Source organism: Lampetra planeri, chromosome 16 (genome assembly GCF_965212315.1).
Source record: "Lampetra planeri chromosome 16, kcLamPlan1.2.h2, whole genome shotgun sequence".
Lineage (NCBI taxonomy): Eukaryota > Metazoa > Chordata > Hyperoartia > Petromyzontiformes > Petromyzontidae > Lampetra > Lampetra planeri.
The window spans coordinates 6,730,633-6,757,752 of record NC_136122.1 but is presented as its reverse complement, the minus strand read 5'-3'; the positions used below and the strand labels follow the sequence as shown (position 1 = coordinate 6,757,752).

The 27,120-nt window shown below is 43.4% G+C and overlaps 1 protein-coding gene across 1 annotated transcript in view; it reads left to right on the top strand.

Moving 5' to 3' along the window:
• TRHDE (thyrotropin releasing hormone degrading enzyme) overlaps positions 1-27,120 on the top strand; it is a 213,440-nt gene that overhangs the window by 163,407 nt on the left and 22,913 nt on the right. Inside the window, exons 12-16 of the mRNA XM_078601407.1 lie at positions 5,366-5,421; positions 7,827-7,974; positions 9,751-9,839; positions 19,382-19,489; positions 25,133-25,300. Coding sequence (XP_078457533.1) covers positions 5,366-5,421; positions 7,827-7,974; positions 9,751-9,839; positions 19,382-19,489; positions 25,133-25,300 — 569 coding nt within the window. The remainder of the gene's footprint in view (positions 1-5,365; positions 5,422-7,826; positions 7,975-9,750; positions 9,840-19,381; positions 19,490-25,132; positions 25,301-27,120) is intronic.

The window sequence follows — 27,120 nt, the reverse complement described above, 5'->3', positions numbered from 1 at the left end:
ATGTGGCAAAAGAAAAAGAGCAAATTAAAATACCCCATTATTATTATTATTATTTGAAGAGATGGAGAGGAGAGTGGTAAACTTTGATGCATGCGCTCTGAATCCAAACAGGCGTGCAAAGACAGAGATATGAAAAAGCAACTGATTGTGGCTTCTATAGCTTCCCACACAATTGGCTGGAGAGACAGTGGTCTTTGGATGCATAGGTCTGATTTTATCGAGCATGTGTGGATAGGGGCGATGGTGTTCAGTGATTAAATTCATAAGGAACAGTTTCTGGGTGGCGAGGATAGTTGTAGCATATGAAGTGAGCGAAGGTCATTTCTCTAACAAGGTTCTGATGACGGCATTTTTATTATGGAAGCATTCTGTATAAATGTGTACATTTGTTGTCATAAATGTACAAAAGGTAGCGTGGACATTTACAAAGTTAATACAACATGTGTGATAAATGCCTCATGATGCGATAAAGTGAGGAGCTTATCACGCACATTTATCGCATATTTATCTGAACGACAAAGGTGAGGCCTTATAAGGCAAGCGAGATGGGGGAGCCTGTGTAGATAATTGTTTATCTCCTCTCTACGGAAGCTCTGTCCTGGGTTATGCTACTGCCGGGTAAAAAAATAATCTATAAATGAATATATTAAAGGATAGCGGAGCGCAGAATCTTGGGGTCATGATGCAGCTTTAATGGAGATATTACTATTGTCCATGTTCCTCAAGTGGGCTTTGTGCATTCCCAGAACAGCATTGGATTTCATTTTTTTGAGAAAACCATAATGTTGTTAAATGGCATTGAGATCAATGTAAATAAAAATAAAAACACGTTTAAATATAAAAAAATGGTTGCTGATATATTTCAAGCATTTCCACATGTACAGCCCGTTTGTCAATCCGCAGCTGGATGAGGGCCCGCCCACAATGTGCGGTCTATTTGACCATACTTCCCCACGCTTAGTGGGTGGTGGGTGAAAGTGGGGGGAGCAGAGGGCAACAACGGAGTTTGTTGCACCGCCCGCTGCTACCAGCAACCATGCCCACTGCACCTGTTTTTATGCATGGGGGTTGCTCATCCTTTCCAAGTTAGCAACTGCTTAGCTTCGTAGGTCTGATTGAGATCAGGTGAATTCCGGGTTGTTTTGGTCATTGGGCTGGTATTTTAAAAAGGGGTTTAAGGAAAATGTGGCGATGCGTACAAAAACGTGTGACTGTAGTAATAATAGCTGCAGTGATTGACATAAAGAGAGGAAATTGTGTACATTTTCAAATGTATACTGAGTGGTTACTCATCTCCAATGGCAAATTATACATTCCTGAGATCGGAAAAAATCTCTTCAACCGCTAATGAACAAATAACGTCTTGTAATACTGCACTGGCAAAGTCAAAAACAATACAACGCTCAACACATTTGTCCGAAGACGATGGTAAATGTGTATAATAGATGACATTTATGAAAATGGCCCTTCTTTATAGCGGGGAGTTAGATAGGCCAGAGAGATTGGGTGAATAATAGTTGGAAACTGCACTATACGCTATGGGACCCTGAACGAAATGTAATATTACTCATGTTTATAAGGTGAACAAAAATGGTTGCTGTTCACTTCCTACAAAAGTGGTACTCAATTTTAATGACTCCAAAGGGAGGATGAGTTGAGTCATACTCTGAAAAGGATTTGAGGCAGCAGCATTTTGACCGTGAGTCGATCATTTTGCTGACAGTGCTCTCTAATTAGGTAATAATTATCAGTTAAATTACATGAAAAAAAAACATACCACCATATTTTTGGATGGCATACTTAATGCTCAGAATTTAAAATTGTAGGTTTGATAATTGCAGGTATACAGAAATAAACGCAGGCAATGATACCAAGACAGGGATTATTTCGCTGAGCAGGAGATAGAGAATGGCTGCTGATTTTGATTATGCATTAGATATATATCTGAGAGTAAACTGGCCAGGTGGCGCAGTGGTAAAGCGTGGAACTCGCAATCATAAGGTCACAAGTTCAAATCCCGGTTTAAGTGCTTACTCAGCCCTCCATCCCTCAGGGGTCAATCATATGAATTGACTCACTCCTGCCTTGAGGCAGCATTTTCATTGCTGCCTCAAGGCTGTAAGGAGGGGATGAGCTTTGTCCCTTGCTGAAATGAGAAGGAAACCACTTTTATTTTTGCGTTTTTAGTTCATTGTTAACAAGCTATCCCTTCCCGATGGCCCCTAGCACTGCCCTGTAACTGCCACCAATATGCTGATTACACCACAGTGGTGTGTCCGACAGCCCAGTAATTAATTCCGATGTGGCAGTAATTCGTATTTACTGAAACATTGATGCACATTGATTGTTAATTCCCTATGGTTATAACGGTGACTCACTCATATTGACTTTTTTTTCATTCATCCACGTTCTCAGAGTGGAGGAAATTAGCCATGGGGAAAATGATCCCTTTACCAATCATCATCATTATCGGCAGCCATGTTCAATCGACTGCTGGATGAAGGCCTCCCCCAATCTCCTGGCATCTCTCGCCGTTCCACGATAACGCTCAATGAATAACTCCATTAATTCACCGAGCACCTGTACATGAGCTGATTTCCCTTCAGTGGACATCCTGGGACTTGTTACGTTCCTCTTCCGCTCCATCACTATTCTTGGTCACCGGTCATCACTCCACGTATCTTGCTGCCCAAAGCCCGCTAACTTTCGTTCATAGTTTACATTTTGTCACTGGTCTGCGTACATTCTCCGAATCCCATGTGTTCCTCGTTCTGTCTCGCAACGTAATCCCACTTGCCGACGTGTACTATAAAATTCCACTATCTCGTGTGTGTACATGCCTCATTATGTAAAATAGTCGACGTGTGTTTACGTGCTTAAGTTTTAATAGTGTGAATACATTTCAACACCAAATCCCAGACCAAATAATGTACTTAGCTGTTGTCTATTAAAATACAGTTTGATCATTCTAGCAGAATAATTATGAGCAACTGTTGGCATCACAATTTTCCCCAGGGTTTCAGGTGAAAATGCTCTAATATTCCATAGCCACTGGATTTAAAACTGCCAAAATGAAATTGTAATTGCAAAACCATCTAAGGAGTAATTATATTTCATTCCCAAATGCAAGGGAGTGAAGGTGAGAAGGCTAATGGAAATCAAGTCGAGCATATTCAGAGCGTGTGTAAATTACATACGGTCTAAAGTATATCTGCAGAAGCTACTGTGATTATTATTTCTTGTGTTTGTCGCAATGAATGCATGATTCGAGTGTTTATCTGATTATATATATATAAATCAGCTGTGCTTTATAAGCTTGTTCGTGAGCTGCACTCGGTTGTGTTGGTGTAAATCTGCAATCATAACTCATGAAAGTGTGACCACAACGATATGAGTGTTATCATTGTTGTTGTGTTTTTTTTAAATAATCTACAGACGTGTGTGAGTTTGACCGTTGAAGTCCACATCTGAAAGTGGGAAATCCAGCATTATACATTACACTTGTAGAGTCAATGTGCAAAGCACGGATGTATCTTCGATATAAATAAAGACTTTAATCTGTATGTACGTCTCAAAACCTCTAGGGTAATTTCCGACAAGGTAGAAAGCTGAAATATAGTACATAGGTAGCTTTTAGGACACAAACAACAGGAACAATATGAAAAGCCGAGAATTTTCATATTAAGGCCCACAAATCTCGATTTCAAGTGCCCCACAAACATGTTTGTGCCTGGTGTCATTCAGAAACCGTTCAAGATATAACATTGCGATTTTTGTCGTTTGATAGAGCATTAAACAGCAAATAAGATTAACGCCAGAACATTTGTTCTATCTTTGATTATTTTTGAGAAATTTCGGATTCAAGCGGTTTTGAACGAAAAATATCTGCATTTTATGATCTTCAAATCTGAATAATTCGTAAAACGGTCAAATATGGAGCTTCCCATCACATCGCATTACGTTAATTCATTTTTGTTCTTTGCTGATAAAAAAAAGAACGGAATCTCTAATTTGAGCGGTTTCTGATGGGTACATCTTTAAATATAACAAGTTGAATTAAGTCGTCAACACTTTTCTTTTTCAGCAGAAAAGAACACATTTGTGGAGTGGTTGTTAGCGTCTGATCGTAGATAACAATCTTAAAAATCGTATCAGGTTAATTACTATAGTTATTGAAGACTTTAGCCTGACGAAGAGAGGCTTAGTAGTTTAATAATGGCTTTGTTCTGGTTTGCTTGGGTATGAATCAGTTGGTAGTGCAATCGGCCTCCAACCAGAAATGTTTGACTTAAAATGCTGGCCTTAGTTTGATTTGTGCAGTTCTACGTTCTCCGGCATTGATAAAAAATCAATCAGTTTCACCAAATGAAATCACCGTGGTAGGATGTTCGATGTAATTTCCATCACCGATTCAGCATCTTCAATTGCGAAGAAAGAAAAGGATCACATCTCCCATGATCTTAAGATATTTTATATAGTTTAAGTATTGTGGTCAGAAATGTAGTATATTCCAGCCCTTGCATCTTATTTTTCTTTGGGATTACAGAACACCACTTACAAGTGTACAACCATTTAAATAATCAATCGTTTACATTTCTAGTTTTATTCTTGCAAAACACGTAATTCGCGACGCCTTGTGTGAAGCTGACCAAAGTAAAAAAAAAACTAAAGAGACACCATTGGAACCTCATTTGCCAGTAAAAAATATGATAATTGTTTTTTTACCCTTCTATCTGGCAACAAAACTGACACCTTTTTTACAAGGAGTCATGTTTGCATAGACCACAATACCTGCAGTCGTAATGCAAAAAAACCATAACTCTGATAATGTATGCACTGTCCTTGAAGTTGATTGGTCCACACCTTGTTAAAAAGGTGTCAGTTTTGTTGCCAGATAGAAGGGTAAAAAACCAATTATCATATTTTTTTACTGGCAAATGAGGTTCCAATGGTGTAAATGCTTACCCCGAGCTCTCATACTCTGATGGTGCATTGTCTTTGAGTTGTGCGCCTTTTGGCGTCATCTGGTCCAACCCATGTGAGACTAGGCTCTAAGGAAAGCTGTCTCGGGTGTGGACCAATCAACTTCAAGGACAGTGCATACATCATCAGAGTTATGTTTTTTGTTTGCATTATGACTGCAGGTATTGTGGTCTATGCAAACATGACTCCTTGTAAAAAAGGAGTCAGTTTTGTTGCCAGATAGAAGGGTAAAGAAATCAATTATCATATTTTTTACTGGCAAATGAGGTTCCAATGGTACAGAGACATCGCCACTGTGTCAGGGGCAACTTCGCCCCTCACTCTCTCCCACGGTGTGAGTGCATTAACATTCTAACGTTGGAATCGTGGCACATTTTCCCAGGTCATTTCAGTTGGAAACCGTGCAGGATTAATTGACGACTCCTTCAACCTTGCCAGGTCAGTAATGTCCACTACTCGCACACGCTTCCCATCCGAGGTAATAGAAAAGAAAGTTTAACTAACCAAAGTCGAAATGTCACACCTCCTCTGCTTGAGATAGATGCACGGATCTCACACACTCACCCACATTTAAGCAAATTCCCTCTGTATTTCCCCCCCCCCCCCGCCCCTGCACTGCCAGGACAGATTGAGAGGCATGATTGTACTTGTCGATGATTGCTAACTCTCATGCAAGAGAATTACTTTAAATATATGTCAAGCTCGCATTCAAAAACTGTACTCGGTGCACACAGCCACTGCCGATGTTATTCGTGCCATGCACAACCACATAATGTATTTCCCAAGCTTCAGTGACCTTGCACTGGGTATTATGCACTTATGGATTTACCCTCTGGCCATTCGATGAATTGATATGACTTGGACTCACAAATCGATTCAAGAATCCTTTGTGTTTTTTTTTGCCGTGTGATGTACCTTCTCTCTTGTCTGCCTCACGCATTCAGGTTTGTTTGTTTCATCTTGTGTGTTCCTCCAGCACGAAATTGCATTTGCATAAATGCAGATGCATTGTGTATATTTAGGTTTTCGACGCCCGTTTGAATGCATTTTTTGCGAGCATAAGAATTGATTTCAATTGCCGAATCAGTTAATAATTACGCAGCTACTCGGTACTCAAATCTAATTTCGTTGTCCCCCTTAGAGACAACCGCTGATTTGTCGATGTGCACACCTAGGAATTGAACTCCAGCGATATAGGGGGGCTGTGCAGTGACTGCTTCGCTCGCTCCCCTCAGACACGTGTGCAGTCTAAAGCAAAGGACTTCTTCTTTTTCCGGATTAATTGTCCTAATTATGGCCAGCAGGGTGCACGAGCAGGGGGTGGGAGCAAGGTGGGGTTGGGGGGGGAAGAGACAGCACGGGTTCTTCCAAAGCCACCTTCGTATCAGCAGTGGCAATGCTGGAGAAAAACTAGCCACGGCACCCCGGTGTTCATTGGAGCCTGCATTATTGCCTGGGAACCTGCAATCACACTTAATCACACTTACAAACAATAGCTATTTCCTCGGAACAACGAAAACTCTGAAATTCATGACCCCTCGAGTGAACAGGAATGTCCTGCGGCCGCTCCTCCGGCTGCTCCGGATATCTTATTTGGAAGAACGTGCAACCCTGTGGGAACTCAATCTCTGAAAATTATACTCTGTGAAATTTAGGGAGGGCTATGTCCGTTTTTTCACGAAAAAAGAATCACTGTTCAATATCGCCTCAACGCTTGCCGATCGGGATAATGCCTGCTTTTTGAACAAAAGCATTGTAATTTGCTGCAAATAGTCAATCTGTAAACGTTGCCAACATTTTCGCCATAAATGCTAGGTTAAGTTGCACGACATGCAGGTTTTTTTTTACGTATTTTTTTTTGGAAGAAGATTCTTTGTTCACGATCCTTACAATGGTGTCATTACACATTGCGTTATCGGCCTTGTGAGACTGCGAGGTGTATTGTAGAGCGCTTCACGGGCAACTTGTGCGTGTCACGAGATTTACTATTTTAGTGCAAATGTCGCGATCCAATCATCTCCGACCAATAAATGGCCCACACACCCAGTGTAGTATTTAACTCAGCCCCCAGCGAATCACATATGTGATATTTTAGTGTATTATGTTTTTTAATGTTATTGATATGTTTAAAAAAATTGCCTTTCAGATAATATAGTGGTTTGTATTCCTACCAACGAGGCATCAAAGCCACAACCCAATCATGCTGTGGTTTGTGTCAGAAGATGCATCAGTTCCCGCAAAGTTTAGATTCAATACCTACAATTTAATTCACTCCATTCACAGCCCAATTTTGTCAAATCTGGAAAATGTGGCTACCGGCAATTACTAAATTATGGAATATTCATCAATACAACCCCTCCGTACTGTACCGGCTGGGATAATGAGCCCCTCTGCTGAGCTTGGATGATACCACTTTGACCAAAGGCAATACGTGGCATGCATGGGATGAGATGGGCCACATCACAGCACGGTGGCATACACTTATCTTTTTAAATCCTTTATATTAAGTTCACTTGCTTGCTTGCTTGCGCGCTTACGACCGTGCAAATCTTTCGGTCGTTTTTTTAACCCACTTCCCGTGATCCAATCGAGCTGACATTTTGCACACAGACTCGTTGTGCGTGACAATTTATTTTCGTGAAATTTTTTTTCCAAAATTTTCCACTTTTTAGGATTTTTTTTTTCATATTTAATTTAAAATACCAATGTGATAAAAATGAAACTCTTACTCAAGAAAAACAGAAATGAATAATAAAATAAAACCGATGCCACGCATATAAAGGATTTATAGTGAAAAACTTTGTTTTTACGGGTTAATTTTTTTTGCATGCATTTGTGTGCAGGGCAGGATACCTTCCCCAGGAGTTGGCGCTGCGCCTGAGTCGTTATCTGAGGCGGGAGTGGGATGCTCTGCCCTGGCAGGCTGCCCGCAATGTCCTGGAGTACCTCGACAAAATTCTGGACCGCACACCGGGACATTTGCTGCTTTCCGTACGTGTTTTTTTGCGGTTGCACGGGAAGGGGGGAATGGCGGGGTGTTTGTGTGACGTTGGAGAAGTCAGTACAACAATGTCAGTTGCAGCCACGCGGGGGGGGGGGGACCTTGGTGTTGGTTGAACGTGACCGGTTGATGAGTTTGACCTGTGGACCGCAAAGTAAAATGGCTTTTGCGCATTTGTCCTCGCCGCTGGCCATTCGTGGCAGTCACATTGTTGCACTGACCGTGCGTGATGGTTATTCAATCACTGAATGGATTGTTTGATGAGGTATTTGTGATTTGATAAGTAAAGAAAGAAAAATGGTGCTATTTAGGCGATGGTGAAGTGTTTGCGAACGTGCGCTTGCACATCGCTTTGGATAGAGGGAAAACTGCATTCTGACACGCTGTGTCTTAATTTCTCTCCCACACAGGTGTACTGCATTATAACATTGTCCAACTAAAATGTGTTTTTTTTAGGTAAACAAATTATTTTAATTAGTATATAGAATTTGTAAAAAAAAACTATGGGTTTATCGAACATAGTAGCCCAGTGAAACACAGTGACTCTAAGAAATGCTAAGCATTACCATTCAGTATTAACATAACCACTGCCCTTTGCAGTATGAAACAATACAAATTCCCAGGCCACATTGAATAACTGTGGGCACCATCAAAGTAATTGGAACCAGAAGTTGAAACACAATTAGTGCACTTGTTTACTAAAGGTTACACTGAGAGGAGATGCCTCCAACATAGGGATGACGTTGCAATCATTCTTCTTTAAAAAATGGGGACAAAACTGATTTGAATACTGACAGGCTAGTCCTATCACATGTTTATAAGTTGTTGACAAATATCGTATGGATTTGCTGGTGATAGTTTAACAAGCAGTGGAAATAAATTATGAAAGGAAATGATTGGATAATTTCACAAAGAAGGTTGCAAAGATTGACTTAGTGTAAATGTTGGTAAATCAAATTACCATTTAATTTGAACACTCAACAGAATATCCACCTCGAACAGTTGTTGAAGGTGGATTGAAACAGAACGATGAAATCAAGAGAGCGAGTGAGCAGAATGGAATACCTATGGTAGAGGTATACATAACGCCGAAAGTTAGTGTGCATCGATGAGGAAAGTGTATCGATGTGTCCCAAGAAGAAGGTTTTCAATCAGTGCACACTGCCAGAAAGGAAACATGAGTCAGTCACGTGCACCCCGACAAACAAAATGGAACGGATACAGCAAAGTAAATGAAGTGCAAAGCAAAACAATCACATTTGAAAATTACAAGGAGAGAAATAATCAATTTGAGAACAACACAAATCAAAGGTACCATATTGACAATTAAGAAAAGTAAATGGGTGTGGGGAGCATGGTAATGAATAGGCCTAGACTCTAAATAGAATCTAGAGTTTATTGTGTTTTCATATTTGAAAAAAAAGCTATATAGCTATGCAATATGTATAGCTCAATGGCACAATTCATCCAGGGATCTCAGTGTGCCATTCGAGGAAGTTAGGAAATGTTAAAACTTCAAAGTCCAGAGAGCACTGGTCACAGATGGCAAATGGAGGCCAGCAGCAAGAGGTGTGTCTTTACAGAATACCTAAGCGTGGCAAGTGACCTTGCATGTGTGGCCACTCGTATTCATCAAGATGTGAAACGTGAACATTCATATCTACATGGACTGATTGGTGAATTTGTAAAAAAAAAAAATGTTTCAAATTCTAAATTATATTCGCTTAGTCAAAAAAAAACCCGTAATTCCCTTCATTACTTTAAAGGAATTTGTCCTGCAGCAAGTCACACCGGTCTACCGCACCGTGGGCTGGCCAGGGAACGACACGGAGGATGATTCACCCTACCACATGCAGTAAGTGCACGTTTTACAAACATTTCCTATCCAGAGGCTCCATCCATTATGATATTCGGAGCAATAATTACATTTCCATTCTTTCTCTGAGTACATATATTCAAATGTTTGTTTACATGATGTTGTTGTATGTGTACGCTGGTTGTGTGTGTATACTAATGGGGAGCGGCAGTTTAGTGGTTAGTGCACTGGGCTAGGCACCGGTTCCCGCTTACAATCAAATATTTGAACCAGTCCTGGGCCTCCCCCTAGGTCGACTCAGCCTCGAATGAGTACCTGGTGTGGTGTGTAAACATCGCCACTAGGGAGACAAAGGCGGCCGGGCGTGGTGCTGGCCACCCACCCCATCGTGTGTATTGCCGGCCTTCAGATATACTCGCAAACAGCACTTGCCCCTACAGTCTGATTAAGGCTACGTGAGCGATCTTTGTCCTAACCAGTGTAAAAATGAAAGAGAGAAGGATAACATCTGCATGAATACGTAATCATCCTTAACTGAAGTTTAAAGAACATGACTTCAAATACGACGACATTGACACATCCTCACGGTTCATTGTCTATCCAAATGGCCAAACAATTATGTGAATTAGCTGTTGTCATCACATCTATCCTGACAAATCTGGCTGTCGCCTGATGAAGCTAGTTGTAATTACTTATGAAACGTCGTACTCAGATTGTAAATGTTGTGGCTTGGCTCTCCAACACACCGGTGTGCTGTACTAGTACACTACACTATACACTACACTACTATACACTACACTATACACTACACTATGCACTACACACTACACTATACACTACACTATGCACTACACACTACACTATACACTACACTATACACTAGTGCTGTACTAGTGACGAATTGGCACGTTCTCTTTACGTGACAACCCTTACTAATTGGCTGTGTCGGGCGGTGGCGGATTTAATGACACATTTATTCATTTACGCGATCTAACCCAGAAAACCTGTATTATGGATGGTATTGGTTGCCGAGGCCCTACATGTTAAATTAGCTAAAATGATTTAGCGCTCATTAAGAATCACCACATTTGAACTTTTGAAACGTACATGTTCGGCAAATGCCCCTTAACAGCGTGCGGTTAAATTAACCGCTTCATTTTGTTTTTGCAGGGACATTATAATCTATAGCAGGTGGTGATGTGTGTACAGCATTCTCTCGCTCAAGGAAACCTCGTGATCTACGTCGACCTGCCAGAGAGCTGGGCGGGTTTGGTTTGAAGTTATTTCCAGATGACAGAATAATAGATTCCCAGAGCTCACCTTGGCATGTGGTATCACAACATCAAAACGTAGCAGCGTGCATGGAAAAAAAAACACTTTTGAGAACAAGGGCAAAGTCATTTTGGCTCGTCTATTTATGCATCTGCCTTTTCCACTGCATGCTTTTGTATACTGCTAAAAAAACAAACGTGCCATTTACTCACGTCGTGTGTATCAGACACATTCCCTTAGCGCCTCATTTGTTAAGAGGCAGTGTGTAAATGCATTTGCAATGATCTGATGGATTACACCACAACGTATCTGCCTGCCGGACTATTTCTAAGATCTGCCATTCACGACTAACTCCCCCACTGCAATGTTGTTTGAAAGGATGAACTCTGGGCCTGCCTGTTGCATTGATTTTTTTTTCAGTGTTAAAGCAGATCAATGCTGTGAAATCAGACATTGTCTGCATTGTAGATGCACATCGGCGACCCGCTGACTCAGATTGCAGGATTCAGCTTTTTTTACCTCCCGTGGTCATAATTGGCCAACTTCGTTGTTGCGTTCGCCACGTTTATTCAAAATGTAAAGCTACATTTGAAACGTGACGGACATTGGACCAACAGAGATTGCGCTCTGAACAATCCTGCATCGATGTCCGCTGTGAAAAAGTGAAGGAATGCATTGAATGTAGATGCTTTACGACTTATTGAGCATTTACGTGATTATCGATGAATGCAGTTTTCAAAGTGTGTGCATTCCTTGTGTATGTAATAGCATGCCCTGGAACTTCATGTTCTCTATTTCGGACTCTTAATTTTATTTGTATTTTTCACCACCACTTTTGCATGTTGCACACATTCCCATTGAGCATAAATGCTCAGCTGTAACAATTATCCAAACTGACTCAAACTGAATTAGCCCGTGTTTTGACAGTGAATACTTTGAGCAGCTCACATGGTAGTATTTTGCAAAACCTTTCAACTATGAAAACTAGTTCGAAGTCTAATCATTCTGCAGTTTTACACTGCGTAACAGACCTCATTTTGAAGGCTCTACAGTAATCTCAGCAGTTTTTCATGAAGACGTTTCTTCTCCGAGTTCTAGTGTCAAATAAATATTTCAATAAACTTCAATAGTTTTTGTTGATATTTATCTATATGTGTAAACCTTCCTCTGCTACGGCCATTTAATTAAATTCCACATCAGCTACCACGTTATTGAAAATAATATTTTGGCATAACTCCTCCTGTGACCCGTTACAAACCTCACCGTAATTCGGAATTTGGTGTGTGAGTGTTCGCAGAATTTATTTCTGGAAAGGATATAAATTAGCACCCCTTCGCAAATATTTTCTTCTGCAACTCTCAAGATTACCATCATCCTGTTCATCATCATCCACGACTGGATGAAGGCCTCCCCAAGCCCTCACCCCGTCTCGGAGACTCGCGATGAAGCAATTCCTCTCGCTGCTGCATACTCGTCAAAACCTCGCTGATCTCGTCAAGGAGTATGAACCACCATCACGCGAACTCCGGTCATCCTCGCAGCAGCGGCTTCTTGGCTAGCCATCGAACAAAGAACGGGCACCACATCGCGCGCTTTCAGATGCGCTTCCGCGACCGTCTGGAACGCTCTCCCCTCCGATATTAGGAAGCCACTTGAGCTATGCACTACTAAATCTAGATTGAAAACTCACTTCTTTAGAACTGCTTCTGTTTTTTTAATTAACGGTTAATGTGATGTTCTCAATACCACAATCGCGGACCTTACCGTTTTCAAATGTTTACACGAAAATCAATTAACTCAGCAATCGAAGAGCATCCGAAAGGGAAGAAGAGAAAATTCCGAGGCCATTTAACCGCGAGAATTAGTCAGGTGTTATAAAATGTTCATTTACCGTCGACCACAGAAATTGATGGAGTCGACCAGGGTGTTGCAAACCAACGCTTAAATGAATTATTCGCAAATGATAAAACCGACAATATTTCTATATACCAGTGACTCGTTTGGTAAGTCGATGCTTTTATTTCTTCTAATCTTGGGCTGTGTTTACGGTGCAATAGATGAAGTAATCACAAAGTATTTCACCTCTAATTTACTCACCACAACCCTCTGCCCGCTGTTGCGAAGTCACGCAAGAGTGTGTTGTGATGCTACGTGTACTGTGAACTAAAAACACATTTGCGCACATCATTGAGTTGCAAAGGCTAGCAACTTTCTTATGATGCACAAAACAACAACAATAATTAGAGACAGAGAGAGCACTATAGAGAGAGAGCGGGGGAGAGGTCATGTTAAACAGCTGGAGGGGGTCTTCGGCCGGGACTTAGAAGTCTCCATCGACTGTGAGTCTCTGACCTCCAAGGGGCAGAGAACTCCGGAGCCCCTGGGCGCTGTGCGAGCAGGGGTCAGGGCCTGAAGCGCGGTCACCACGCTGAATGTGGCACGATCGGTGGAGCTCAGAGATCTCAGTGGAGTGTGTGGCTGGGTAGTGGAGTGTGTGGCTGGGTAGTGGAGTGTGTGGCTGGGTAGTGGAGTGTGAGGCTGGGTAGTGGAGTGTGAGGCTGGGTAGTGGAGTGTGTGGGCAGTGGAGTGTGTGGCTGGGCAGTGGAGTGTGTGGGCAGTGGAGTGTGTGGGTAGTGGAGCGTGTGGCTGGGTAGTGGAGTGAGTGGCTGGGTAGTGGAGTGAGTGGCTGGGTAGTGGAGTGTGTGGCTGGGTAGTGGAGTGTGTGGCTGGGTAGTGGAGTGTGTGGGTAGTGGAATGTGTGGGTAGTGGAGTGTGTGGCTGGGTAGTGGAGTGTGTGGCTGGGTAGTGGAGTGTGTGGGTAGTGGAGTGAGTGGCTGGGTAGTGGAGTGTGTGGGTAGTGGAATGTGTGGGTAGTGGAGTGTGTGGCTGGGTAGTGGAGTGTGTGGCTGGGTAGTGGAGTGTGTGGCTGGGTAGTGGAGTGTGTGGCTGGGTAGTGGAGTGTGTGGGTAGTGGAGTGTGTGGCTGGGTAGTGGAGTGTGTGGCTGGGTAGTGGAGTGTGTGGCTGGGTAGTGGAGTGTGTGGCTGGGTAGTGGAGTGTGTGGCTGGGTAGTGGAGTGTGTGGGTAGTGGAATGTGTGGGTAGTGGAGTGTGTGGCTGGGTAGTGGAGTGTGTGGCTGGGTAGTGGAGTGTGTGGGTAGTGGAGTGAGTGGCTGGGTAGTGGAGTGTGTGGCTGGGTAGTGGAGTGTGTGGCTGGGTAGTGGAGTGTGTGGCTGGGTAGTGGAGTGTGTGGGTAGTGGAGTGTGTGGCTGGGTAGTGGAGTTTGTGGGTAGTGGAATGTGTGGGTAGTGAAGTGAGTGGCTGGGTAGTGGAGTGTGTGGCTGGGTAGTGGAGTGTGTGGGTAGTGGAGTGTGTGGGTAGTGGAGTGTGTGGCTGGATAGTGGAGTGTGTGGCTGGGTAGTGGAGTGTGTGGGTAGTGGAGTTTGTGGCTGGGTAGTGGAGTGTGTGGCTGGGTAGTGGAGTTTGTGGCTGGGTAGTGGAGTGTGTGGCTGGGTAGTGGAGTGAGTGGCTGGGTAGTGGAGTTTGTGCCTGGGTAGTGGAGTGTGTGGCTGGGTAGTGGAGTGTGTGGGTAGTGGAGTGTGTGGCTGGGTAGTGGAGTGTGTGGCTGGGTAGTGGAGTGTGTGGCTGGGTAGTGGAGTGTGTGGCTGGTTAGTGGAGTGAGTGGCTGGGTAGTGGAGTGTGTGGATGGGTAGTGGAGTGTGTGGCTTAATCTACTGCTTGACGTATGGTGGAGCGAGCCCATTTGAATCATTGAACACAACTAGGAGAATCTTAAACCCATTGCGGGCTTGAACTGGAAGCCAATGCAGAGACGTGATAAGCACAGATGAGGTGTGGTCCCGAAAATGCGAGTGAGCACCCTGGCGACCGCATTTTGGACGGACTGCAGTCTACTGAGAAGGTTACTCAGGGCTCCGGAAAACAAGGAATTGCTTGCAGTAGTTCAGATGTGAGAAGACGAACGCCTGCACTGGTCTCTCAGCATCTAGATAAAAAAATAACGTGGTGCAGCCGGGTCACATTCCTTAAAATGAAAGAGCGATGTCCGGACAAATTTGTTGACGCGTGAATGGAAAGATGAAGACTCATCCAAGAAGACAGCAAGATTCCTCGCTTCGCGTGTTTGGCAGACGCTCTGACCACCGATCACCAGATTGAAGGGGCCAATCTTGGACTGCTGCTGGGGGGAGCTAATCAAAATGATCTCGATCTCATCATTGTGAAGTTGGATACAATTCTTCCGGATCGAAGATTTTTACGAATGACAGCGACGGTGTGAGGACACGGAGTCCGATCCCAGTCGAACGTAGATCTGCGCGTTGTCCGTCTCGCAATGGTAACGCAGCCCTCGCCGCTGGAGCAGAGCTCCAAGTGGGGGGCTATGTACACACTGAACAAAGTGGCACCTAGCACAGGCCATTGAGCGTCGTCATATACAACCAGACTAAGAGAAGGTCTATAACTGCCCAGAGTGGCATATTGCACAGGGTTTGCAAGGGTAGGAGTGAAATCATTGCAGGGTGGTGCCTGAGAACCCCCCCCCCCCCCATCAGAATCCTATAAATAAAGACGCCTCTTTATATTTATTTCTGCAGATTTGTTTTTATCCATGAGCCCACTGGCCTTCCAGACTGCAGGTGACTTGCGACACCCGGTTTTTTTCATGTTCGTGGTCAATTTTGGTATTTGATGGCATGTAATGGGTTTCCAGGAACAGAACCCCAAACGTGTGACATTGCGCATATGGGAGATGAGGGTTCGGCGTACGGCGGCTCGACTGGCGACCATCGCACAGGAACCAATTAGGTCGTAGGTGCGGGAGTCGCCTGTAATTCCATCCAGCAGCATTTGTATACGGTCCAATAAATCCCGTGACCCACATGGCCTGGGAGGCTCTCACCTACCAGCGGATTCATCTTCTTGGTTCTTTCGGTAAAATCACGTAGAATGGAAATAATAAAATAATACAAATAAAACATAATAAAATAATTCTCACGACGTTTCGGCCACAACGCAAGCAGCCGTCCTCAGGTGGAGAACAGGTCTGTCTTCTCGACACGTCGTGAGAATGATTTTATTATGTTTTATTTTTATTATTTTATTATTTCCATTCTACGTGACTTTACCGAAAGAACCAAGAAGATGAATCCCTGCAGTCACGAAAGCTTTAAATCGAAATTTACCAGCGGATTGTTTTGGTCTTTAGGATCAAATGCTGATTGGTTGCCAGATCCTATCGGTGACACGACTCCCATCGACATGACCAGAGCCCTTGTCGACACGACGAGCAAATCTTGTTTCAATACTCATCGTGCATTTGTTGTGATATTGGGGACAATTGTCATGGTCAAGAAAATAAATGATACAGACTTCTGCCAATCTCTCCACGTAAAAAAGGAAAAATGTATGTATTTGTAACGTCGTGAAAACTATTTCCTTTCTGGAACAATGCTGTGCAGTGGTGGTCCACAACAGTCCATAATGCGCTTAGAAAATAAAAACGACTCGGGATATGTTTGGGGCAATGAGCCTTCTTTAGTAGGAGTCACTGGCTCATAGTTGTGGATTGCCCTTTACAAGTTGCTGCCTTGAAAACTCTGGGACACTATAAGAAAAAAAAGTCTACAATTAATGCTCAGACCTTTATTTTTTCCGTGTGGCAGAGTTCTCTTGAGAATTTGCACATTTTTCAGAATAATAATACTAGAGAGTATACATAGTCTTTTATACACATACAAAGCTTTTGCATTTACACTGCTGGGTGAGGACCACGCTTATGCGGGTTGTGACGATTTGTTTGAACATACTTCACTACGATGGAACAGTTTTGGTCTTTGATGGGCAGGGAAGCATATACTGTATGTGGTATCGTACAGTGCAACAATTTGTTTTGTTTAACACGTAAGCTTTCGCGACCAATATTATTCATAATAAAGGTTTTTGGGTTAGATCGCGTAAGTATAAATGTATCGAAACCCTCCACCACCCGACACAGCCAATTAGTAAGGGGTTTGTCGCGTAAACAAAACGCCAATTAGTGACTACTTCAGCCCACCGGTGTGTTGGAGAGTAAACCGACAACATTTACAATTTGAGTAGTACGACGTTTCGCCGGTAATTACATCAACCAGCATCATCGGGAGATTTGCCAGAATCGTGATGCAACCCACCTGCTTCCGGTCTTAAACAGAGCAGCAGGGCGACGTCATCACCTGAACCTATCAGGTGCAGAGATCAGAGGCGGCAGAGGGACGTAACGTATTATATAATAGGTTAGTAATTCGTTAATTAGTATGTGTTTCAGAGTAGTAGGTTTTTACCCTTTTAAACTGGTACAAAACTGACACCTTTATACAAGGCATCATGTTTGCAATAACCACAACACAAGTAGTCAAAAATGCAAACAAAAAGAAGCAACTCTGATAATGATAATATGCACTATCCTTGAAGTTGATTGGTCCACACCCGAGACGGCTTTCTTTAGAGCCTAGTCCCCATTGGTGTTGGACCAGATGACACCAGAAGGCGTACAACTCAAACACAAAAGAGATCTCAAAGTGTAGTATGTATTTCCTCAATAAGGAGTTATAATTGTAAAATGTATTACTTAATAATACGCTTCCAAGCCTGTAGTTGTCAGAGCGGTTGAAGTTATTTTTTTTTATTTTTATCAATATCAATGGATTCTCGAATTAGTCTTGGCCAGTAATAATTAGTTTTACACAACACTTCAACGTTATCAAAATCAATTGAGTGTTCTTGTTGGCTAAGCATGTTCTGCAACCGCCGACAGTTGTGTTTGAGAGTATTTAATATTTATTTGGTGTTATTTTAATCTTACGCTGACGTTACGTCCCTCTGCCGCCTACAACATTAACCCCGCAGCAATCCTGCTTAGCTTCCAATATCATCTGATGAGATTGGGCTTTAGTCATTGGATCACATTTTGTACTATATGTTTAGACGGAGATAGCATCTAATATTACTCGTAATAAAGCAAACCTTATCCCTCTTCATCAAGTGAGTGTAGATGTATTTCACGACCTCACTACAGATCCTGTACCCCCCACACACCTTGCAGTGAGTGCAGCGCCTACTATCGCGACATCTCGCTGGTGGCTTATCGACACATTACTAAAAAAAAACCCACTCTCAATTTATCTCTCTATATCAGTCACCTCTCCCTATAGTTCTAGATCCAATCGGCTCCAAAATCAATGTCTGGGAAATAAGTGCCATGCGTTTGCTATTCGCTAAGCTCCACGCGGAGATGACTGCCTAAGATTTTTTCATGAGTGGGCCTGGTAATGCATCGACTGGTTTCCCTGTCACTCTGTATATTGCACTGTTATCTGGCCTGTCAATGCAAAGCTCTTTTTCATCATCCGTCTTACTGCGGTTATATTTATGCTCGACTGCGAATTGAAGAGCGATGCCGTTGAGGTGGCATGCATTGAAATCATACCTGTCACAGCACTTATAATAGTTATTGTTATTATTTTGGATGGGTCGGTCTCTATTCCCATGCCTTTGATCGCCAGACACCCATCCAAGGATGGCTGCACTCATCTAAAGTGGAAATCAATTGGATAGTCATTTAAAAAAATGCTACTCCACCAAATGACCTCATATTTTGAGTATATGGAATATACATAAATGTATATAAAACCAGAATTAAGTATAAATACGGATTAGTCCATCAGTGGGTTAGCTTTCCAGGACTAATGCCCGTGTAAGATTATGCAAGGCTATGTGTCACAATGGGCTTTGTTGTGATTCTTAAAGAGTTGGTTAATTCCATTGTCTAAAACCATTGAATTGTCCTATGATCTTGCAACGAAAACAATCTGCTTAATTTGAGACCACATTTGTCAATATTTGATCACATCTGAAGTAACCTTGCACGCAGAAACACAGTCAGACACATGTCATGGTCTCGTTCTCGACAACTTGATGTGGTAGTGGTTATTATGCACAGTGGTGGTTTTTTCTGGCCCCTGTTATAGGAATGTGGAATTTCCACCATTTACTTTGAGCCCACAAGTGGAGATGACCAACAAAATGCCCACTCGTGCATGGAGATGTATGTATATTGAACTTCTTTCGCACTGTACGTAGCCAGCCATGCTAATCGGAGGTACGAGATGAACGGACGTTTTATTGATGAGACAAACCAACGCTATTGAAATATCAGGCTCTACTGTAGTTGGCTGATATTGTAGTAATTATTTCTGTTGATGCGATTGACACTTGTTCTTGTGTGTTCTTCTGTCCATCTGCTGTTTACACAGAGAGCTGCAGCAGCAGGTTATTGCACTGGCATGCCATTACAGCCTCAGAGACTGCCAGGATCAGGCAATGTCCCTCCTGTCACGCTGGATGGCTGACGGAGTCAACAGGTGAATGCACAGCATCCCCGACCACACAACAGAACCCTTGCAGACCACAAAGATACGTTTTTTTTCATTTTCTCTTGGTGTGCTATGTGACTTTGAAGAACTGGGAACAGTTTTTCCATTTTGCCTATAGTCTATATATGTGCGTTTGTTTGTGCGCATGTGGAGAGTTGGTTTCACAGCGGGGAATACAGGCGGTGCATCTTCCAGTCATCTCAGTCAAATAACCCTTAGTACCTGAGCCTGTTCCATGACTCCTAGCCACATAGCCTTCTACACTTTACGTGGCCTCAAAGCGCACATGGTCACTACGCGAAATCTATCCCGGCGCAAGTGCTGCGGTAACATCACCATCACTAAGTGGCAAATGGTCGCTCTTGTTATTGGTGTTGTTGCTGCGTGCATGTCGTTTCAATGTCAGCGGATTAGCTGCCAGTGAACGGCTGTACAATCCCAGTGAGCCAAGTGTGATTCCTGGTCGTGCACAACACCGATGGCGATTGGTATCTGAACCTAGGTCTGGACCTCTCGTCAGTCCACAGTGATAAGTCTAATTGCGGTGAGTGACATCAGTGCAACGCGTCTACTCTTGCTGTGCTGGTGAAGGTTACCTGCCTGAGTAGTGTGCACGACGTTTTCTGCAATGTCCTGTTCTTCCGGTGATACCTAAGTTTGTGCTTCGGTTTACCTGCGTGTCGTGCGCTTATTTGTTCCAGGTAATACTTCACATCACAATGACGCTGCGTAGTATGACACGTAGAATATGGAGTAGGAATATACTCTCCCGTGAGAATCTTGGGGACTCACACTGACCCTCTCGGACAAGTTAATGGCTAGCAGCAGAGGTGGGACAAAGTCATTGTTGTGCAAGTCACAAGTAAGTCTCAAGTCTTTGCTCTCGAGTCCCGAGTCAAGTCGAGTCAAAGATGAGGCAAGTCCAAGTCGAGTCTGAAGTCATCAAAATCATGACTCGAGTCTGACTCGAGTCCAAGTCGCATGACTCGAGTCCACACCTCTGAGGTGGGACAAAGTCATTGTTGTGCAAGTCACAAGTAAGTCTCAAGTCTTTGCTCTCGAGTCCCGAGTCAAGTCGAGTCAAAGATGAGGCAAGTCCAAGTCGAGTCTGAAGTCATCAAAATCATGACTCGAGTCTGACTCGAGTCCAAGTCGCATGACTCGAGTCCACACCTCTGGCTAGCAGTGAATGTTGTGACCCATGATCATTCATCATAAAGGTTTTTGGGTTAGATCACGTGAGTATAAATGTGTCGTAACCCTCCACCACCCGACACAGCCAGTAAGGTTTGTCACGTGAACAACGCGCCAATTAGTTACTACTTGAGCCCACCGGTGTGTTGGAGAGTAAATCCACAACATTTACAATTTGAGTAATACGACGTTTCACTGGTAATTACATTCAGCATAAACCGGGCGATTTGCCAGAACTAATTGGCGCGTTGTTGACGTGACAAACCTTACTGGCTGTGTTGGGTGGTGGAGGGTTACGACACATTTATACTTACGCGATCTAACCCAAACGCCTTTATTATGAATGATATTGGTTGCGAAAGCCTACGTGTTAAACTGACCCATGATAATCTATATGTTAGAAAATGAGCATTTTATACTAATAATTTTTTAATTATATACAGCCGTCTGTCAATCCACCGCTGAATGAAGGCCATCCTCATGCCGTGTCGGTCATTTGGGGGTTGTTTGACCATATTTCACCATTCTAGATTTGAAGCTTTTGTGACTGCAAGGATTCATACTCTTAGTTCTTTCGGTAAAGTCACGTAGGTAAAAAATGAAATTAAAATTAATAAAAATAAAATAATAAAATCACGACGTTTCGGAGGCAACACAAGTCTCCGTCATCAGGTGGGACCGTCACAGCCAGATTTGCTGCATCACCATGCTGATCAGTGTGCGTTGGTGAAGGGAGTAGCCCAGGCACCATTCAGATGAAATAAAAACTCTCAACTGATGGTAACCATGAGAATAGGTTTTCCCCTTTTTCTGACCAGAGGATGCTGGTCTCACACCGTTTGAGACGAGGCTCGAAAGAAAGATGTCTCTGCTGTGGACCAATCAGTTTCAAAGACAATGCATAAATTATCAGAGTATATATATTTTTTGCATTCTGACCACAGGTATTGTGGTTAATGCAGACATGATTCCTCGTAAAAGGTTTCAGTTTGGTGTTTTAACATCTCAACACCTGTTTTGTGGCCAGAAAAAAGGGGAAAACCTATTCTCATATTTTGGTACTGGAAAATGGGAGGTCCCATGATGATGTTAACCATGGCCGGGAATCGAACACAGGTGACCCAATTCAATGCAAAGTGCAATAAGCACTACGGTGCTACCACTCCACCCATTCGTAATAGATTCATTCTCATTAGGCCACTTGTCATTGACTTGTAAGTTATATTTACATTCAATTGATATTATATTTAACATTTACTTCCCTTAATACCTATAAGATGAGGGTAATGATATATTGTGGACACCGTGTATAATATTCTTGGGTTTTGTCGGTAAAGTCACGTAGGTAAAACATTTAAATTTAAATTAATAAAAGTAAAATGAAAATAAACTAAAAAATAATAATAAAAATCACGACGTTTCTCCGTGTGTAATGTTAAATGGGGCATCACAGCCCTGCTGTGCTTTGTACAATGACCAGCACACGGTTATACCAAGCTGATGGCACCCAGGAGCTCGTTGAATGGGTCCGTCGTTTTTGCGATGAACTGAATGCGTTTGGGGGAGACTTGGGTGCACGTGAACGCAGCGCATGCATTGAAACGACGTGCGTAATGTGTGCACCTGGCAACATTTGCATGCACACACTCGTGTGGCTGGAATAGTAGAGTTTGGCTGGATAGTGTAGTGTGTGGCTGGATACATAGTTTGTTTTACACGCCAATATGGCTATGAAAGCCACAAGCTCTGGCTGGGCATTAATATCCCTTAGCTCATGCAGTCACGTGTATGCAATTACCATTATTCTAATGTGCATCAAAGGGGCAATCTTTGTTCACGAGAGAAATATAATGATGTGCATTCACTGGCGGCAGACTCCATCTAAGGATAAGTTCGTAGTTTAATGTGCAGAGTCAAGGTAGGAGATATAAAGTGCAGTCGGCACATGGTCATTTGCTGATTATGTAAAGCATCACTTTATTAGTGAATTATACTCTTGGATCATTTCCAGGCCAGGGCACATTGCTTCACCTACTGGAAACCAAACCCATACATTGTCATTAGACTAAGAAGCATTCATGGAGGAATGTAAACAAAAACAAGGTGCTAAACTTCTGGTTTAATTCCTGTTGTGGGTTGCTGCCTTTCGAACGTGCGAATACCATTCCAAAGTTCGTTTAGTACTTTAGGCGACATAGATTTCAAATATAGAGAATAAAGCACCAGTACGTATTGTATTTGGACATATCCGAACCTATCACCATGCATTAGCTTGGCCGTAGTGTGTGGATTGCTTATACCTCACTGATCGAATGCCTTCCCCAAATAGCAGCCATACATCACGTGTTTAAATGCAAGACTTAATGAAACACACACACATATACTGTACTGGATAATATCGGGTGGTGCAGTGGTAAAATGAACCGTGCTATGAATTCAGCCACCTGAGTTTGATTCCTGGCCATGGCCAACCAACAGCGACGAGCGATCACGTGATACCTAAATCGGTTGTGGGGTCATCCCTTCACCGAACCTCACTGACCAACGTGGTGCAGTATGGTCAACAACAACAACAACAACCGCCATTCGCCACTAAGTGGCCGCGACGTCACCACGACGCTTGTGCCAGGCTATGTGCACCTTGAGGCCACGTGAAGTGTCGAACGCCCGCTGGCAGGAGGTCACGGGGCAGACCCAGGTGCCACGGGTCGCCTGACTGAGACGACTGGCTGATGCAGTATGGTCAAACAACCCCAATGACTCACATGGCGCGGGGAGGCCCTGTAATAGTTGATTGACAGAGGGCTATACATTTCAGAATATATAGTTTCGAATTGAGTAGCTTAACATAAGCTGCACAAATGAAAATTAACCTTTTTTTTAAACGTCCCTTGCCGATCCTCCCACTCCTAACCACGGAATGCACAGCTTGGGAGGGAGTGTGCTGACAAAGTGTTGTAAATTTTAACATTTTATGACCCGAGCAACAACAAAAAAAGAATCGGTGAAGAGAGACGCACACAGCATTACTCCATTTAGTAATTATCATAATAAAAAAATATAAAACTAAAATGAATCAAACACAAAGTTAAAAGATGTGCGGGCGCTTTCATCCCATCCAGCAGCTTCTGTAAAACTGAATCCAGCTGCCCCATTCAGTCGCCACGGTTGGCTTTTTTGGGTGGGTCATAATTGAGCGGCACGCCGAAATGTTGAAACGTTAAAGCGTCGGTGAACGCAATTTGGAAGCGTCAGTTTTATTTTCATTTTGACAGCAGCATATAAATAAACAAACCCAAAAAAAAAAATTCTGCGGCCGTCGAAAAAAACGCACACTTACATGTCCTGCGGTGCAGCTCTCGTCTATAAAACATTAAACGGTTTACTCATTTTGTTGTTGTTGTGGTTATTATTGCTGCCAATGTTATTACCGTTGCACCGCGGCTGTCAGGTAGGCGAGCCGAGCGTTATCTTATTATCGGAACTCCCAACTGAGACGCATTCCAGCAGGGACCAGCTGCGGACTGAGACGCCACAGGACCCGTCCCTGGCGCGTATAAGTCAATAAAGCTCGCCTAATTCAATTGCGGAGAAATGAGTTTAGCACAATGGGGGGAGGCAAGTGAATAATTCACTTTATCTCGTGAATTATTTTCGTAGCCTCCGGAGCTGGATTACACCAAATTAAGTGCACAAGCCAATTCTCGACAATTTCCGCCTTGCGCTGCCGTCAATGGCCAGTCTGACAGCGGCAGCAGCAGCACGCTTGCTTGCATGTCGGAACGCAAAATCTGATTTAGCTCTCCGATATGCGATGTCGTCGGGTTCTGACGCTGAATTTTTGATGAAATGAACTCCTGAAAAAAGAAGTTCAGAATCTGAATATGTATTTATACTGGGGGAATCCGATGAGCTATGAAGTTCTTTTTCACAAACATCCAATAGGGACGGGTTCAGAACATTACAACAACAAACAATATAAAAACACGATCAGAGTGCAAAATATAGGAAATGTAAACAAATCACTTACAAAAATATGGAAATAAAACTAAAGTATTTTATGTTACCGGATAAAGCCCACTGAGCTTTTTCAGGAGCGACCTGGCCACTAATGATAGCTCAATGAAGTGGCTTATCACGTGGATGAGGGAAACGTCAGACATGGTGCCGAACAATCCGTACGACCCACAGACACATGGAACAGCGGTACAACACAGCCACGAAAACCTCCTTACGGGAGTGGTCAAATATGGGTTCAACCCCAGAATATCGAGGTAGCTGGCCTCAATCGTTAGCCCCCTTTTGGGACCTAACCACCGCCGGTGAATGTGCTCCGTCAGACATATTTTTAAAAAACGCACATGCGTGTAGAATTTCATGGGTTGCTGTCCGTGTGATGATGATCGATTATTCAAGGAGTGAGATGTTTACTTGCAGAATTCCGCCGAACGTGCGGGGCCTGGTTTACTGCGTAGCAGTTTCACTGTCGGGCCAGGATGTTTGGGACTTCGTGTGGAAAACCTGCCAAGCCACGTCCGCCGTATCGGAGAGAACACTGCTGTTGGAGGCCCTCACTTGCAGTCGGGACAACACCACCATCCAAAGGTCAATTTCGCGTGTTTCAATCGCCTCGTGTATTCTGATCCGTCTTTGACCAATTCACCAAGAATGAGACCGATGTCATCACGTATGAGAAGCTAAGCAGGCTTGAGTCTGGAGAGTGCTTGGTTGAGCGACCACTGTGTTCAACAGGTGCTATAGGTTGCAGCGGCGCGACGCTGTGGGCAGCAGAGGCACGGCCAGCAAAATTCATCGTTTTTCTGTGCTATATCCTCAAATCGTTACGCTCCCCACCTTCACCATCCCGCATTGACCAGTACGGCGAAGGATAGTCAAATAACGCCCGTGTCACTCACGGCGTGGAGAGAGGCCTTCATCCAGCAGTGGATTGAACAAAGGGCCATACACGTACACACATCCTGCACCAGTCGAGTGGCGCTGTGCCAAGATCGCGCATCCCTTAACCGCGTGGCCTGATTCTGGCTGGCGTCTGTCTCAGACCATCATCTCTCTCTCCTTCATCTCCTGCAGTTGCCTCGATTTTGGGGCGGCATGACCACAGCAAATGCCCTCGTATATTGGCGTTTCCACTCAGTTATTGTGCTATTTGCCTGCTTCGTCAAGAGTCCCAGGCATGTCCACATGAGGATGTGGTCCAACCGTATTGTTGACATGATGTACGGTACGGCAGATGTTTTCATCATAAAATACGTGATGTCTGCACCACAGTGGATGTCAATGACCCTGTGATGGTATTGAGGAAAGAGCGTCGGCCCTGTGTTCTGGTGGCATGGTCCAAATTACAAATGTACATTGTGACCCAAAATTGCTTGATTGGGAAACCAATATCAACATCACCCCTCTCCCCCCATTGGCACACTAAGGCCGGTTCAGCATTCGCCTTGTGCCGCATAAGGAAAGCTGCCATTAGGTGGGACCGCTAGGATAAAAATGCAAACACAAAAAACATACTCTGATAATATATGCATTGTCTTTTAAACCGTCTCAAATGGTGTTAGACCAGAGAACGCCTTTTGGTGTGGACTAATCAGTTTCAAAGACAATGCATATATTATTAGAGTATGTTTTTTGTGTTTGCATTTTGACCACAAGTTTTGTGGTTAATGCAGACATCATTCCTTGTAAAAGGTTTCAGTTTGGTGTTTTAAGAACTTAACACCTGTTTTGTTGCCAGATAAAAAGGGGAAACCCCACTGCTACTACTACTTTAATTTGGACACTTTTACGTATTATTGCTTTGTACTATTTAACACTTTGTTTGCTACCCGCTATCTTCTCACATTAAACTATCCACCTATCAATTGTTTCAAAATGTCCACTTGCTACCATTTTCCCCATCGCTGTGCTCGGAGCCAGTGCCATGAAGTGAAGTAAGATCCCCTCGCAAACGATAACTCTTGCCAAAGTGTCGTCGCATCGCGGCAGGGAAAGGGCATTGACGAGGATGCCACAAAAAAACGACTCTCGGACTCCTCAACTGACACCCACGCTCGCACATTCCAACACGCACAACACCAATCATGCCGCCACGCAGATTCATGTTAACTTGACATTTTTTTAAAGGTATTGCGCTACCAAACTTGCTATGCAATTGAATACAGATCTGGGCATTGGAATGGGTGAGATGTGTTTCATCATGATTAGTTTAGGGGGTTTGTGGTGTTCATGCAAACAATTGACATATCCAAGGACAGACAGACAGAGAAGAGAGACTGCCATAATATTTCCTGCGCGTAGCAATAAGTAGCGATGCACTTCCTCTGATGAGCTTTCGGGGTATACCACGCGCTGTTCCGCACGGCGTCTGACAATTTTATCTGTACAAATGTACAGGTTCTGAAGAA